General features: G+C 38.1%; 1 protein-coding gene across 14 annotated transcripts in view; it reads left to right on the top strand.

The window, feature by feature from the left end:
- dmd (dystrophin) overlaps positions 1–18,631 on the top strand; it is a 2,654,580-nt gene that overhangs the window by 2,193,789 nt on the left and 442,160 nt on the right. For all 14 annotated transcript variants that reach the window (XM_039745194.1, XM_039745193.1, XM_039745197.1 and 11 more), the window contains one exon: positions 13,273–13,393. In XM_039745194.1, coding sequence (XP_039601128.1) covers positions 13,273–13,393 — 121 coding nt within the window. The remainder of the gene's footprint in view (positions 1–13,272; positions 13,394–18,631) is intronic.

Below are 18,631 nucleotides of genomic sequence, written 5' to 3' on the forward strand. Positions count from 1 at the left end.
TTTGTGAACTTACAGGTAGTGACACAAACACACTCTTGCAACTCTGAAGACATTTTTGAGACCATCCACTGGCTACTGACCTTCTGGAATAGTTTGGCTTTTAATTCTGTACTATGAGGGATTATCTTTAGTTGCCAAGAGCGCCACATTGAATGTTTCTAAACTTTGAGGAATTACTGAGTAATAGTTATATGTGAGAGCCTTGGACTTGTATTGCTGAACAGCATAACATAGTTTAAAAATGACATAATTTAAATAACTCATTTTCTCTTACCCTTTCTTAATGTGTTGTAATCTTCCATTAAAAAAAGACAATAGCAAAACTAAGCCAAATCCTTTCTGTGCCCACAATTATAGGATTGTGATAATATGGTATGCTTCATGCTCTATCCTGCCCATCGTAGCATCAAGCATGCACAGTCACTTAGACTTGATAGAACTCGACTGGTCTCAGTATTTCAGGAGGCTCTTTGCACCACATTCTGCTCCTGAGCGGAGCCCCTTAATTGCCTACCACCAGACATTTTTTGTGTTTTTTGCCTCCCTGTTTTTGTGATCTTTTTGTTTTGTCTTTTAATCTCAACATTGCACAGCCCTATAACACCTGGCTTTCAATTTATCTTAATTGTATTGTTCATTTGGTTTCCCAACAGTGTTTTTGCCTGTTTTCTGATTGTTTTATTTTGAACAACTGTCACAGAATTACACATTAAAGTACTATTATCTTCTTATATAATACTCTACCGCGGCTGTCCGTTTGTCTGTCCAGGAGTTTAAATCACCTGTAGCTCACAAACCATTTGAACTATTGACCTGAAATTTGGTACGCATATACTATGTGACGTCTACTATCCACTTTTTGGGTGATAATTGACCTCCAAGGTTATTCCTCTTTTTATTTTTATTTTATTTTATTGTAGAATCAACTCTCGACAGTAACCAGCAGGGCAGCTGTGTGGTGTATGTGTACAGGCACCTTCCTCATCCCTAACTCTTTATATCTTAAATCATTCTTGAGGCAGACTGAAAACTTAGACTTAATCGGTTTTAACATGAAAAGATGCAGACGAAAGAAGAGAAGAAGTGGACCGCTAGGGTGGAGAAAAGAAGAGCCACTCAGGAAGCAGCAAGCGCATCAGCCTCTAAGCAAACGAATGCTAAACGTACAGAGAAAGAGTATGAAAACTATGAATGCTCAATTCAAGTGTGTTAACGTTCAGTGCGCCGTTACTGGTTCTCTATATTTGTACAAAGTCCATCAGTAAGAGAGTAAGAAAGTGGTTCACTACAGGGGATGAAGAAATAGAAAAGGATGTTGATATCAATAGCAGCAAAATCTCTTTTTTCCCATAGTCATTGTTTTGGATTCACAGAAAGATGGTGTAATGGAGAGCTCTGTTACTTGAAGCTTCAGAAGATTGGTGTCCTTAGATGTGGAGATTAGGGTCCTTTCTACATGTGACTCCATAGGATCCATACTGTTTTTCTTTCTGACATGCATAGTAGGTTATCTGGCCTAACGTGAATGAATGAGGGTTTGCACATACGTATGTGTGTCCGGTGATCAACTGGCTGCCCACCCAGGATTCCTGGCTTGCATCTGAGGCTAAAGCTTCCTGTGACTGGAAAATTAGATTAAATAGGTTTGGTAACAGATAAAAAATAATCGATAGTTCTCTTTTATTTAATAAAAGCAAAATTTCTCTCAGGATTCTTTGGTAGAGTAAACCTGTTTTCTGTTGTAATCATGGAAAACTTTTACTCATCCAAGATGATGAGTTTACAGTACATAACGATTAACTTGTAATAAACATAACCTCTCCAATTTAATATTCACTATTCAAAATTATGATTTATAGTTAATCATTTGGACTCTTTGTAATTTTTGCATTAATGCCTAATAGAATTGTGGTACATTTTTTGTTTACATGTCTGTTCAGTGGATATTATGGTACCAGCTTGCACAAAATATATTATTACCTCTTTTGTTGCATTTGGTATAGTTTTTATTCTAATTTTGTAGCTGTTTTATGTGAATTCTGGGTTAAAATACAAGGTGTTTATTTCACATAATTGCTCCACAGTGTTTCAATTTCCTTCTTTCTAGACTACACAATAAGCAATAACAAGCAGTCTCATCCACCTCCTCTCGACTATGACTACTGAGTAGACATAGGTAGGCCCCTTTGATGCCAGAACCAAGAATACTCCTGAAGTCCTTGAAAGCAGGCATAGCTGTCCCCAGCTGCCTAGGTAACTCAGCAGGGCTACCACACGGGACCACAACTCCCAACATGCCCCGCAGGTACATGAATGGGCATACTTGCCCAGGAATGCTGCCATCCAGTGTGTTGGGAGAGCATATACTCTTGAGATGCAATAACCATCTATTCACTACAGTGGCCTCCCTGCCAGGTAAGGGTACGTGATTTATCCTGGCTAGGATGTCAACCCAGCCATGCTGTCCATCACAGCACCAATGACACTTTAAAATCAAGACCACATATAGTACAGGTATTAGTCACTTACTGCTATATAAGAAGACCTTAACAAAGACTTTGTTTGGCTAGAATAGCAGTAATAGATGACCAATAGATGCACTGTAGGTAAAACTTCAAGCCCCTTTCTAAGGTGTCACCAGGACTTTACAGACCAAGAACTGCATGCATGGACAAAAAAATCCATGAGTTTATAAAACTTATATCTGAATTCATTAAACTACTTTTGACAGTTTTTTCTGAGAACGTGAAAGATAAAAACTTGCTCACTTGTCTTCAGCATGTAAGAAAACAGGTCACAAGTTACACGGCACGCCTTTTATCGCTTGACATTAATTTTCCTATTTACATTTACGTTATATTTGGAGCAGATGCGGATTAGTTTTTGTGACATGTCTGGGTTCATCATTGAAGTATAAGTACTTTTTCAAACTTATACTTTGTTGCAACATAATTTTGTAAACTTGTGAAACAGCACAACAGAAATTAAGCAGTTTCACCAGATGACATGAGTGTTGTTTACTTTAAAATAAATTCTCTAGATGATGTCTTTAATAATTATGAAAAAAAAATTCAGCTGTTATTGGAGAAAAACAAAATGGAAAAAATAGTGATACTGTATTTAAGGAATGAGTACTTTATTTGATAATTAGATTTTATAAAAATACATTAATTAGCCATAAAGTAGGTTTAATGATTAACAGCAAAGATGAAACAGGTCTAGGAGGTAAAACACTGCATGATAGAAAGAACAAAGGCATTGAAAAAATGAATATATAATAAGCCACAATGCATGGGCATCCAGAGATTGAAGAGTGTATGCACTTGATTAAATCATGACAAGAACAGCTGCCGGGCTGTATGAGATAGCACAACAGATCCATGCAGAACAATTTCATTTTATTCTGTTTGGCCATATGTCCATGTGGGTGTGAAAGGAGCATGCTGGGGCAGCTGGGACCCAGTTCAAAAGAATGAATAAATTAGCAAGAGGTACACTTGGTACGAGGTGGATTGAACACAAAAGTGTTACTGTTCACAGCACTGACAAGGCTTCCTTTGCTGAATTGATTGTCTATAACAACTAAAACTGCACAACTGAAATATCGTAAGTTAAAGGTATCTTGTATGCTGCCTGAGCACATTAATTCGAAAGAAATTTGATTTTATTTATGTTTAAAATCTGCACATTTAATTTGTTTTATTCTTATACGTTAATTGCTTTGCATTATCAAAATAAATGAATGCAAAATATAATATGTTAATAATTAAGAACTGGCTAAGGTTTGTTTCATTTTATGTTATTGGATTTCATTTAGTGATCAATTCCATAAATGTTTTCTTTCCATTCACTTTCATATTCACTACCTGTTGAGACTGGGTTACTCAACAAGCATTTTGGCTTCACCGTTTAAACTCTGAATACAGTATCTCTGAATTTTATCGTTAGCTTTGTGATTGTCGTGGCTTTTCTTTAGTTTTTCTGAGCTGAATGTCAGTATCTATGTAAAATGAATCATAACACTCATTATCTTTCTTTTTAATACACTCCTAGTGTGCCAGGTTAGAACAAACTCTACTCACACACACTTGTTTTTTTACATTATAGTTACCTGGGGTTGGGTGAGAAATGGAGGAATGGACATTGTACTCCTGACAGCACTGGCCCTTAAAAAGACCATTGGTTCTTTCTTGACCAAACCCATTATCTCCTTCCTTGCTCCAATCTGCCTCATCCCTTACATTCACACCATAGGCTTTCATGACAATCATCTCATCTGCCTCACTTTCCCCAGGTCCATGAGCTGATCCAAACCAGTGTCCTTCCCAAGGCTCACTTGTGGTCAGACACCCAGGCTGATGGACTTTAGCCATTCTGTTGAGATCCTGTTTTTCTAATGTTACGAAGAAAATGCAAGTGATAAACAATGTCTTAGACATGATTGGTATTGAAGCTTTAAAAACTAGAAGAAAGGAATTTTCCCTTCATGAGTAATAAGCAGTCTTCTAATAACAGCTTTCTTCCTTTGAGCCCTAAAGCACAATTTCTGAATTTTGTACAACTCCATGTGACTTTCTTCCTCTTTAAGGCATGCTGAACAATTAATGACAGTAAACTAACAGAACAAGTTCTACTGCAATAGCCCTACTGACAATATATAAGGAGACATTTAAAAACAATAAGATATATCAATGGATGTCTTTTGCTTTGTGTCAGCATGTACAGTAATTTACAATTTAAATGGTATCTTACTTCAGATTTGTACAACACATATGCATGTGTGGTAAAGTAAATTACATCTGATTACCGTTTCACTTTTTAATTTTCTTTGCAATCAATTTGTGTTAAACATTATTTAAGTTGACTCACATATCATAATCAAATACCATAACGATGAGAACAAAAAACTTCAAGTCAAGTTCCCTTTGGAGTGCATTCACAATTGTGTTCTATGGTGGATGACATCCCATTGACACAGTTTGTGCCTTGTGCCCGTTGCTCCTTGGATAAAGTTTTATTACATTACAAAAGTTGTATGTTTAAGGTTTAGCAGATTGATGTTGTTTTTGAGGTTATTTAAGATAATAGTTTAGGATTTATGAATTGAGAACATATAGAAATATTCTCCTGCATTTGATGAACAATTAATATACCTCAGTAGAGCGGTGGGTTAAATCAAATGGAAGAAATGACTGCCATTCGCAAATCTTTTCTCAGCATAACAGATAGGGAGAAAGAGTGCAACAGAGTGAAAAAATGGTTATGCTGACTGAAGAATTACATCTTTCCATAGAATGGAAATTGTGGTATTTGATTACATAACGCTTCTATTTAGATTCAACATTATTTTCATTACTGTGGTGGGCTGGCACCATGCCCGGGGTTTGTTTCCTGCCTTGGACCCTTTGTTGACTGGGATTGGCTCCAGCAGACCCCTGTGACCCTGTAGTTAGGATATAACGGGTTGGATAATGGATGGATGGATATTTTGAAACAATCATTTATGAACAATATTAGGTCATTATACCCATTTTATATTCTTTTGTGGACAGGCAAATGGTGAGGAGGCCTGGTTGTTTCTGGAGAATATTTCATCAGTAGTTCAGCTTCAAGCTTTACATGTGTGGAACAAGACAGACAGACAACGTTTGGTCACCCAACACACACATACGTATTTATTTACATTAATATCTACAGTTCATGGTGCACAGCCCAGTGCCTCTGCACCAATCCCCCAAAGTCCAGGCCTCTCTCTCCAGTGCCTGCCTTCTTCAGGCTGCCTCCACTCCTCTCCAGCAAGACTCTCGTCCACTTCCTCCTGACTCCAGTCGTCGTCTGAAGGGAGGCGGCCCCTTTTATACAAGCCCAGATTGGCTCCAGGTGCTTTCCAACTCTCCTCTGTGGACACTCCCCTGTGTGGCGGAAGTGCCGGTTGCCCACCTTGAAGCACTCTGGGTTTCCCCAGTCTTCTTCCCCCCAGCACTTCCAGATGTGGCGAAAGTGCTGAGGTCCAGAGCTCTCCAGGCACCGGGACGCCTCCTGGTGGTGACCACGGGCCCCTACAGGGTTGAGCTTGCAAGCTCTGCACCCGTGGTCGCCCCCTCATGGTCTGGAGGAGGCGCAAGCACTCCTCCGGTACTCTTGGGCGTCCCGGCTGGGTACCGCCCCCAGCCACATGCCACACATGGCAGTCATAGACAGCATGTTATAATTCTTACTGTTGTTTGTTCATTTAGTAAAAAGTACAAAAGATAAAATATACACAAATATGTTCTGCCAACTGCATTATAGAGGTGCTTGGCTCATCGTAGGGTTGTGAGGAACCCAGAGCCATAACTGACAGGCTTATAATAGACAACTCAAGAATCGGCTCCTTCAATTTCAAGGCAATAAATAAAAATAATGAAGAGTATGTATATGTGTTGTGATAGATGGCCAGGAATCCTGCACCGCCCGGATGCCAGGAGGTAGGAGGAACCAGGAGACCGGCACTTCTTTTCCCTGGGAACCCGGCCGGTCCTTGATCTTTGGGGACAGCACTTCCGGGACACCAGGAAGTGCTGACAGACCAGGGATGGTTTATGCCGGAGTGCTTCCGGGTGCAAGGGCAGCACTTCTGCCACACTGGGGAGTGCTGCTGGAAGTTCATCTCCAGGCACCTGGGGCACATCCGGGACAGGATAAAAGGGGCCTTCTCACTCCAATCAAGGAGCTGGAGTCGGGTGGAGGAAGGACGGAGCAAGACAGGAGTTGAGGTCGCCAGAAGAACCTAGGACTGGACTTTGTAAATATATGTAAATAGTTGTTGTACAAATAAACGTGTGTGTTGTGGACACTGCGTCGTCGTGTCTGTCTGTGGCCGGGCTTGCTCTTACAGTGTATATGAAATATTTATAATATATTAGTGTATCTAAGTATTGTAAAATTAATCTATTGTATGATATTTTATAGACCGCAATACCAAAGACAGCAGTCAGGCAAACACTACTTATAGACAGACTTTATTTGTCCCTAAAGAGAAACTGAAATATTATAATAAATCATAATAGAATTGTGCAGAACTACAATTTATGTTGGTGTTCTGTGTCCTTGCAGTAGTGTGAATGTGAATTAAATGAAAGTTAGAAATAAAATAATTTGAACAGGGCATTGTAGTAATCTATTGTGAATTCATGTTTATATATCCCTCCAAGAAAATACTTTAATTTTATTGTATTGCATATATTAACTAGAAGAGAAGCCTTTACATAGTACAGTAATTCAAATAGTAAAACGTAAATTAGTTTAAAAATGAACACCTAACTCAGGTGCTGATTCAGCTAAACAAGTTAGTGTCTCACCAGCTAATAGAAGTATTCCTCTTTTCAGTCTTTAAAGGCAGTTATCGCTCACTAAAGACATTAATTCAAAACACAATAAGAGAAATGCCATTCGGTCTGAACAAACTACACAATGACTCTCATGCGTATACAAGTGAAACTCACTATTCTAATTCACTCTGCATCTCAAAATGTCAGTCAGCGATAATAGGAGCATTTACAGAAACACCACATCAAACTTCAGAGCTTAATTATGACTTTGTTTGAGAAGTATGAACTAAATCATGCATGAACCATATATGTGAGCCCAATATGATTTTCTAGCCTGTCTAATACAATATAATGGTCAGTGGTGAAAAAAATCTGCTCTTAAATGTAACAAAATAATAATTATAGCATTTCCTCCATCTGAATATTACAATGATATTTACAAAATTGGTTAATCCCGTTTCCATGTAAAGGCTAAAATAAAACATTTTTAAATAGTTATAAGTGAATAAGGGATGAGCAAAGCTGATAGGCTGCTAAATTTAAAAAAAAAAAGTTTAGAAAGAAGATTTGAAATGGGTCTGAAATTATCAAGCATATTTGGATCCAGATCTGACTTCCTTAATAAAGTTTTAACAACAGTCATATAAAGTGCATCAGGAACTGTTGGTTAATAAACATCAATTGATAATTCAAAGAACAGCTTTCTTTGGTTTTCTGAGAATTAAATGCACAAATTCATGCATTACCATGAGTCAAGTGGTTATTACCTGCTGCAGAGGTTTACACTAAACACTGAATAGCTGATCATATCAAAATTTTTGTCAAGTTTGCTTAAGAACATTTCAGCTTTAATTAGGTTCTGAACTTCTTATCCCGTGTATCTGATTCACCAAATGTAATGCTGAGAACTTTCTTTTGGAAGCAAGATATAACAAAATAAACCAGAGACGGCTATCAAAGAGCTGGAGTCCCAAAGTGCTGGCAATAGGTTTAAGGCAAATGAAGTATAAAGAAGGGTTTTGAAGTGAGCTGACATGATGTCTATGCTCCAAGCAGATGATCTAAGAAGTGGCGCAGACTTTCTGTTTAGGGCTTTTATACAGTACAGTATTTGAGATTTTCACTACTATCTTGGTTATGAGTCTAGTAAAAAACTGGTTGGATTCATTTTGGAAATCAGAATTTCCCAGACTTACCTGCTAGTTTCTTTAAACTGTACAAACTGTAAAACTGATACATTATGTAAAAATCATAAGTATTATACACATTTTGAAACATTTATCACTAAACTAAAATAATCAATAACTTATTGTTCTTTTTCACAGGAGTTTGTCTTGTTACTGACTAAGCATTTTAGGCCCACAACCATATGTTTTTCACTGTTTCTGTTTCACTGTGGGATCAGTCTGCAGATAGTGTGAAACTTTATTAATCCCAAAGGAAATTGCAGGATTATTGCAGCAGATAAAAAGTCACAATAATACATTTAACAAGATTATAATCATCTTGAGTATGCAAACAAGGTACAAATACACATATAACAAGAATTGTCTATAAGTAAATTAGCAAAAGTGTAGGTATTCATTAAGTGTAAAGCAAATACTTATAAATTACAATTTCACAGTACAGGATGTCAGTCATTGGCACAGTTATAATGCACATGGTCTATTAAAATGTCTGCTAGTCCAGCTCAGTACCATTTAGCACACAGGGAACAAATGCCACCTCAGATGAGGGGTGCCACATTATAGAGCCTAATGGCTACAGGTAGAGCAATACATTTGTCTCACTCTGTTACTAAACAGAGTGTTTAAACAAACTGTTTAAAAAATAATAAAAAAAAAATATCAGCCAAACCTTAGCCAAAACCTCATACATGGGGTGAAAAGCATTGTCCAGGAAAGTAAACAGCTTCCTGAGTGACCTCTTTTTGTACCACTTCTTCCTGTAAGTCCAGCCTGCCTCCCAAGATTGAACTAGCCTTTTTAATCAGTTTATTTAGTTTGTTGGCATTATCTGTATTTATTGGCATTTTCCCAGCACACCACCACATAGAAAATACAATGGCCATTTACAGACTGGTAAGGAACTTGTAAAAGTGACCTGCATACACAAATGACATAAATCTACTCATGAAATAAGGTGACTCTGACCCTTCTTGTATACAGCCACTTTACTGGTGCTCACTCGCCCCTGTTGTTCAGATGCACCCCAAGGTATTTGTAGGCCCTCACCATCTCCACATCTTCATCATCAATGAGAACCAGGGGTAGACTGAGCTTGAGCCTCCTGAAATCCATGATTATCTTCTTTGTTTTAATGATGTTTTGGTGCAGGTGATTCAACTCTCCCGCACACCACAGATACACCCAATTATGGCTGTGTCATCAGAAAATTTCTGCTAAACAATTACATAAAAGGGCACCTCTGAAAGATGTACTGTGCTGCTCTAGTTAAAGAGAGTACAGGGCACTATGTAGAATAAACTGTTATTCTAGTTGCTCTGCTTCAGAAATAATACCCTCTTATATCAGCATGTAAGTTGCAATATTCTTGTTATCTGAACTATGTTGATTGTATTAAATTTTCATACTTTCTGCACTTTATCCCTCCTAGGCAGAATATTGTTCTCTAACTTTAAAGGCTGTTTAGTGTAGCATTTATTATTATTATTTTTGTTCTTTATTTCACCTTATACAATTTCTTGTATTAGGAATTTGTTAGTTTTCATATATCCCTTGGGTTCAAAGCCCAGGGACAGCCATTGTACAGCACCCCTGGAGTAATTGCAGGTGAAGGGCCCAGCAGAGTAGGATCTTTTTTGGCAGTAACTGGAATATGAACCGGCAACCTTCCAGATACCAGTGCAGATCCTTACCCTCGGAGCCACCACTCCGCCCAGTGATGTGATCCTCCGTTTAAACAGCTGTCATATTTCAAAGACTGTACTGCATTTACCACTAACTCCTTTAACTCTTTGAGGGCTGAATATTTTTTCCACAAAAAATGTAGTTTCTGAAAAGCAATGGTTTCACAGAGAAATCAACATTAAACGTCTGTTGCTGCATGCTGTGGCTGCCAGTTGGCCAAGAATGTGCGGCAGGCTTGCTGCCAGGTTGTCTTTGCGTGGACGGGGCAGCAGCAGCAGCAGGGGTCACGGTCGCAGTGCATTGCAATCTGGTTTCTACCTCTTACCATTATCTTCCTGGCGTAGGTGTGTCAGCTACATGAACCTGTTTAGCACCACGATTTGCCGGAGACCAATCAGCTGAAGCTAGAACCTCACATTCATTTTCGATCACTTGTATCAAAATTGGAGTCATCGTCCAGTTCAGAGGTAATAGGCAAAACTTCGTCCACGCAGTATTTTGCAAAACATTCGCTTTGACCTCTCGCCATTATATCAGTGCCATTTTTGCTGTTGTTTGCGCCATGCTACTCACGCGAGTGCAGGAAGTATCGGTCAAACCAATGAAGCTAACTTTCCTTCTAGCAACGAGAGTCCAACTAAAAGATAACGGTTGGTTTTGTCACAATTTACATGTTGATTACCATCGTCAGCTCCTCCTTTTGACAGAAGTTGACATCAGCCCTGAAAGAGTTCAATATTGTACACATACTATACAGTATTGAAATGACTACAATAAGGCCCTCTGTTGTACCAGTCAAAGATAATGAAGTAGATTTCAAACTGTAAACATTACCATCCATCCATCCATTATCCAACCTGCCACATCCTAACTACAGGGTCACGGGGGTCTGCTGGAGCCAATCCCAGCCAACACAGGGCGCAAGGCAGGAAACAACCTACCGCAGGTAAACATTACCAGTATTTGAGTTTATTATATTCAATAATAATTAAGTACAACCACTTATTTGAAGGGTGATATGATAATACAGTGGATAGCATTGCTAAAACTCACAGGAAACCTGAATTTGATTTCCCTCACGGCCTCTTTCTTTGTGAAATTATTTAAATTTGTTTACAGTGCTATGTGTGTTTGTACATATAGCACTTCAGTTTCTTTTAGAATCTCAAAGATGCACATGTTAGGTTGACTGGCAACTCTAAATTGGTCCCAAATGAGTAGGTGATTGACTAGCTTCCAATGTAAGCTCAGTTCCTGTCTTGCTCCCTGTGTTGCTTCATCAGCTCACATTCTCTGTAGTGGAAAAGGCTGTTTCAGATTCGACTAAAGATCCTTCTTTTGTGCATCAATTTGGAATAATATTTTATAGCTCTTTTACTCCAATATTATTAGTTAATGGGTGAAAACCTCAGTAGATTTATATTCTGTATATTGGAAAATAGGATTTGGTCAAAATTAATGGATTGTAAATATAAATATCAAGTATACAGATTGTAAAGTCAATCCCAATTTAATGGTTGAATGCAGAATTAGTAAGGTGTGCAACCAGAAATGGAAGTGGCAGTAGGCAGAGAGGTAGCAGGAGTTATATGGGTCAGAGACTTTGGAACAACAAGGGAAGCAGACAGATGTGTGAGGCCTCTGGCTTCTTCTAAAACCCTTCTCTGCAACCGCTTTGACTTAGTTCTGGTGTCAAGTGCAGATAATCACCCCATTGATAAGGGTTTTAGGAATGTGTTTACCTATAATGAGCTTGACGCACAAAATGAACAAGCAATTTACCAAGATATGAAGAGAGGGATACTGAAAGAGTAGTCCGAAAACAGGTACAATTGACAAAACCCAAGATATGAGGCAAAAATCTTAGTAAGAAATTGTGGTGGAAAGTCTAGGCTATCCAAATATCCTTTCCCAAATAAACTCACTGAAAAAAATGTTTAAACAATACATGCGTTATACTTTGACAGTCATGTGATAGTATACAGAGCCGTCATCTCAAAAACATGTGACTGCCATGAAATTCTTGATGTGAAATGGCAGTACTCGAGTTGAAAATCCAAATCAAAATGGTAATATGATAATGTCACCATCAACGATAAAATAAAGCAAAATTAGACAAAAAATACGTGTATATCAAAATAAAATCCAAATTGACCAATTGCATGACAAATATATGTAAAACCATATCAGTGTATTAATCATCTTAATAGAATCAAAACATTAACATTAAGAAAGTACAAAAGAAAAAAGAGTATTATATTTTTCATACTGAGTGATAATAGCAAACCCTTAGGGGAATTGCTGAGAATGTTTTTAATAAAACAGCTGAGTCCAATAAAGCATAATGTGTGTATCTGGAATTGTGGTATAAATGGACAGGAAGTGACAGGTTGTCAGGAAGGGGTTGATGTCTCCAGACATACATTTTCAATAGAAAAATAAGCAATCTCACTCATAAGAGCTATTTTGTATCTGTTTCTTGTTTTTAGGAAGAAGATGGTTTATATCAATGTTGTTCTACGTTGTACATTGATGTACTCTTGTGCTGTTCAAAACAATGGCATTTGACTACCACTATTAAAAACATATTTTATTATCAAGGTTTACACCTGGGATTGCATTAAAAAATGTTATTGTGGTGTTTACTTATTGACTCAATGTTGGCCACTGTTAGCATAATTTTGTTGTCATTCTACCAAGAAATACATGTCTCAGATTTCACTCAGGAGGCAAGTTCCAACTTCCCTCTTCCTTCTTATTTATTTTTGGATGTGAAGTGAATCAGTTCATTTCATCTTTTAAAATGATGCGACAAGAATACTGCAAGACCAGCATATTGCCTCTGTGGCAGCCTGAGAAGTGATCTTGCTGTTGTTACAAACAGTGCATGAGGGATATCTTCATACAATAGCTGTTTGCTAGAATTATCCATAATGGAAGCAGATCTTTTTGTCACCAACTCCTCTAGGCAGCATTCCATCTATGTATTATACAAGCAAAAAGAAAACCTCAGTAACACACTGTATTGTAAAACACCTGCGTTCTTAGCATATTGTGACTGGTGTTTTTGTTCTTTGTGTATTGTTTTTCAGGCTTTCAAACGGGAGCTGAAAGCAAAAGAGCCAGTTATCTTGACTTCTCTGGAGACTGTGCAGATGTTTCTGTCAGAGCAGCCAGTGGAGGGACTAGAGAGGCTTTATCACGAGCCAAGAGGTAAGGACAAATAAAAATTAATAAAGCATTGTTGTAAGTATGAAAACCCCTTAAAAATTTGCATCCAAGCCAAGCAGGACATTTTATGTCATTTATTTGAAATCTCACATACAGAGAATCTGCTACAGATTTTTTTTTTTTTGGTTTCTTAAGTTTTCTATTTTTTATTACTCTTAAATTAGTTAATAAATGATAACATATGGCTCATTCATTTTCTCTTGCTTACTTAACAATTACATCTACACTTTTTCTGAAATATAGCAGGGTCACTGCTTTTATGATTGGTCATATTCTTCCGTTTTTTGTGTATAATTAAGTGCCCCCAGGTACTTTATCCTACACATAGAAATCAAACTCATGCTGAATATTTTTCCAAAGAAACGGTAGAGTGTCCACTCAAATACACATATAGAAAATAGGAAAGAACTTTTCAGAGTGAAAATGAAAAGCAGAATGGTTTGATTAAAAAAACTGGTGAGTCATGGAGTAGACGTGGATCCCTGCCATCACTAAAGAAATAACTGGAGTTGCTTTGCTTTTGCTATTAAAAATGGATACGTTAATAGTCTTTATATTATAAAAGATATTACAAACCATTTCAAGAGTCTTATTATTTTTAATAATAATGTATTGTTGGTAATAGAATAGTTAGTAAAATGTTTATAGATTTAATAGTTGGTTTATAATAGGATACCTGAAGTGTGACCAGTGACCACATATCCTTTATTCTTATATAAAAGGAGATAAGTTTCATCATCTTTAATTAATTAATGTTTATATTACTACCTCTGCAAATGGGAACTCCATAACGGAAATAAATCACTCTGTCACCATCATCCTAATGATGAATCATTCTGTGTCTGCAGTTATAATATGCAGTAACATTATATGAATTTGGAAGGAACTTTAACAAATTTCTATCAGTTTGTATCTTGTTCCTCTCGACGAAATAACAAGCTGGATCTGCTCTATTAAAATGTTAAGGATGCCTTTAAGTGTAAAACTCTTTCACCTGTGGGTAAATCTAACCACAACCTGATTTATCTTGCAAGCTGGTTATTATATATGTTACCACCAAGATAGTGAGAAAGTGCAGCCTGGGGTATAAAATGGCTCTGAAAGACTCTTTTTAAATAATAGGCTGAGAAGTGATGTGTAAGTCACATGGGGAAGATACTAAGAGACTTAGTTATGGTATTCCAGACTACATGAACTTTTATGCTGACACTGTGGTACCCTCAAAGACAGTATATCACTTTCCAAACAACAAACCCTGGATTACTAATGAACTAAAAGGACTCCTGAATGAGAAAAAGAGAGCATTCAAATCTGGCGACAGAGGCTCTAGAGGGCACATAGCAAGTGCTAAAGAAAAAGTGTAGGAAAGGAAGCTTTCAAAGTTAAAATAGAAAACAAACTTACTCAGAAAAACATGAAAGAATGGACAGGATATAATTACTGGACTTAGGCAATCCAAGGATTAGGTGATAGAAGGGGATGTAGACAAAGCTAACACAATACACCAAATTTTTTAATAGATTTTCCTTCCCACTGCCACCTTCCAATGACGAGTCTCTCCACACCACCCCTACTACATCAACAACTCCTAACACAATAACTGGAATGTCCAGTGATGAGTTCACCTCTGACCATCAGTATGAACTGTCCATAACTGAAGACCAAGAAAGGAGACAACTGAGGACGCTACACAAAGCAGAAGCTGCAGGACCAGATAGAGTCAATCCTCGAGTAGTTCTCAAGGCCTGTGCTGACCAACTTTGTGGTATCCTCTTTCACCTGTGCTGTCTATCCCTACGGCTAAAGAAAGTGCTTCTGCAGTGGGAAGCATCCTGCATTGTTTCCATTCCAAAGATGTTGGGCACCTCTTCACCTAATGACTACAGACAACTTGCACTTAAATCTCCCATCATGAAGTCCTTTGAGAGGTTGGTAATGGATTATATGAGTTCTCTTATGGTAGACATCCTGGACCCACTGAAGTTTGCTTATCAGACAAAGATTGGAGTGAAGGATACATTTATTTGTCTGCTCCACAAGGCATAATCTTACCTGGACAAAGCTGGCAGCACAGCGAGGATTATATTTTATGATTTCTCTAGTCCCTTCAAAACAGTGCATGCCATCTCTGTAAAGGGGTAAACTCAGAGATATGAAGATCCCCATAAACCTGGATCTTCCCAACTAAAGGAATCGAAATCATTATCAGGCTCGTCATGATCTTCATCTTTCTGGTTAGAAACCGAAACGGCTGGCAACGTTGCTGAACCTGACGAAAAACCCATGTCCATGTCATTCTTAACGTCATCGGCTTCTGACTCCTCGGAGTCGGATACAGGTTTGTGGGGCTTGGATGGCGTTGCAGTATCTTCGACTAATGAAAGTTCAGTCCTGGTGTTAGTGCTGCTACTGCTGCTAGAGCTAACCGTTTTCGTTACGAAGCGTTGTAAAGCGCCTTTTTGGGTAGCGAAGAATTCATCTTTCGATGCTTTTTCTTTACGTTTTTGAGCACCTGATTTATATTTCTTTGGCTGCTGTTAAGTTATTTTATACGGAAATCTGAATATCTCAAAAGTATGAAAACAAGCTTTAAAACTGAATAAAAATGTAAAAACAAAATAATGTGGATCTCATCTTCATAAAATAAAAAATATAAAAAGCAAAAAAAAAGTGCTTGGCCTAGCTATTTACCTCCATGTGCTGCCTGGTGGAAACAGCAAAAGCTGGCTAAAATGTAGCTTTATCTGTTAATGTATCATCACTAAAGGCATTTATGCGGGCCCACTCCGACCTCCATCACTCATACCCTTTACTCAGGGCCTTGTACGACAGTCTGCGCTGACAGCCTGCAAATTTGGCTCCTGTCAGTGTGTTACGGTTACAGTTGTCAGTGTCAAACGGAAATCGTCAAAAAGTGATGGATGGAGATGCCGGGAAAATGGCTCTGCCACCTTGGCAGTAGTTTTTTCTGTCTGTTTACTTATTTTAGATTTAAATAAATTACAAATATATAATATTAGATTAAACAATTGCAAAATCACAATAGATACTGTACATTTATGTTTAAGAAGTATGCAGGTTTTACGGAGGTTTTACACAATAAATCTATACTAATAAAAGGCAAAGCCCTCACTCACTCGCTCACTCGCTCACTCGCTCACTCACTCACTCATCACTAATTCTCCAACTTCCCGTATAGGTAGAAGGCTGAAATTTGGCAGGCTCATTCCTTACAGCTTACTTACAAAAGTTGGGCAGGTTTCATTTCGAAATTCTACGCGTAATGGTCATAACTGGAACCTATTTTTCTCCATTTACTGTAATGGACGTTAGCCCAATGGCTGTGGGGGGCGGAACTGCGTGTGACATCATCACGCCTCCCACGTAATCACGTCAACTGACTGTGACCGCAGTACGTAGAAAAGAAGGAAGAGCTCTCAACAATAAAACAGCGGAGAACCCGTGGATTAAATAAAAAGGCTGCTTAGTTGGCGAAGCAAGGAAAAACGACGGCCTTATATAGCGTTTGTTTATAAAACAGTGGAGAAGCTGTGTAAAGGCTGCTTCACAAAAAAACAGCGGAGTGCCTTATATGGGCAGGCAGTCAGCCAAAGAAGGGAATCAATAAATAACTATAATCGTATAAAGGAACAAAAAAATAGTGGAGAACCCGCAAATTAAATAAAGGAAATGGGTACTTGAACAGTAAACTAAGTCTAAAATAGCTACACCATAACTATAACAATCGTAATAAACGAACAATAAAACAGTACAGAACCGCAAAGCAAGGAGAAAGGACGGACTTCAACCAATCAGATTTTGAGTTGGTGTCAGTAGGGCCCTTTAGCAGGCGTACGGCAACGTCACCGTATTCAGACCCATTGATTGCATAGAAGCCGATATGAGGAAGTCTACAACGCCATTGAACGCACCATAAACGCTCCGATTGAAAGATCATCGTGTGCACTACGGACAAGTCCATGGCAGGATTCTGGACAATATTATTTGCCAGACACAGACCAGATTTCAAGACCATGAAAACCTGATGTTTGTCACGCTCCTCGAGCCCCAAAACTTTCGGGAATACAAGAAAAATTTCACACATGCAGCCTTCTACACTTTAACACAACAGCCACGGAGCGCTTTTGGATCTGTCTCGGCTAAAAATGGAACTGACTGTAATGTATACTATGGATGATTTTGCAGGAAAATCTCCCACTGATCTCCTTGACTTCCTTCATCAGAAAAATCTGAATGAGAGCATGGGGCGGCTGTTCATATTGGTATATTTGGCGGTGAGCATTCCCGTGTACACTGCTTCTGTCGATCAGACATTTTCAGCCCTAAAGCGAATTCAAACTTATGCCAGGAATACCATAGGGCGTGTTCGCCTTTCACCATTAGCTTCGATGGCGATAGAAAGTAAGGTTTTGATGGAACTGAAGCGCTCCGATAATTCATACGACAGAGTAATTGAACTGTTTTTGAGGAAAGAGAGGACGATGGATTTTGTTTACAAATAATCCGAATTTTTGGTGAGTAAAATGTTGCGATTTTCCTAAATGATATTGCATGTTTATGAGTTATTATTGATGTTTTTTATGTATGTCGCGGCTGTGGCTGCAGTAGAAAGGAAGTTGTTCATCCCTGGTTTGTCTATAAAATAAAGGCATTTATTGTGGCTACAGGAGTGTATATATATATATATATATATATATATATATATATATATATATATATATATATATATATATATATATATATATATATATATATATATATATATACCCCGATCTACATACTGTCAAATAAACGAAACACATGCCGTGGTGCAACACGAGAGGCTTTGCCGCTAGCGCTGATGTCCGAGGTTTGATTCCCGAGACAGGGTGCAGTGAGTGTGTACGCCTGATGAGCCCAGAATTAGGGCGAAACATGTGCCGCGTATTGTTTGCATTATTTGACACTAAAACTATTTCAGTATATTCAATATATATAAATCAGCGCTTCCCGATTCATTTTACCCTCGCACCCCCTTGGTTTGAGAAGAAGTATGAAAAAATATGAGGTTAAAGCAGAAAAAAAGATCACCAATTGAAGCTTTATGAATAATGGATACTTTATTCGTCATCAATAATTATTTTGGTAAAGCCATACTCAGTGTGATCCTCCTTCCATGTTCTAATTTTTTCGCGCCTAGCCATGATTACATGAACGGTA

This window comes from Polypterus senegalus, chromosome 2 (assembly GCF_016835505.1).
Source record: "Polypterus senegalus isolate Bchr_013 chromosome 2, ASM1683550v1, whole genome shotgun sequence".
Classification (NCBI taxonomy): domain Eukaryota; kingdom Metazoa; phylum Chordata; class Cladistia; order Polypteriformes; family Polypteridae; genus Polypterus; species Polypterus senegalus.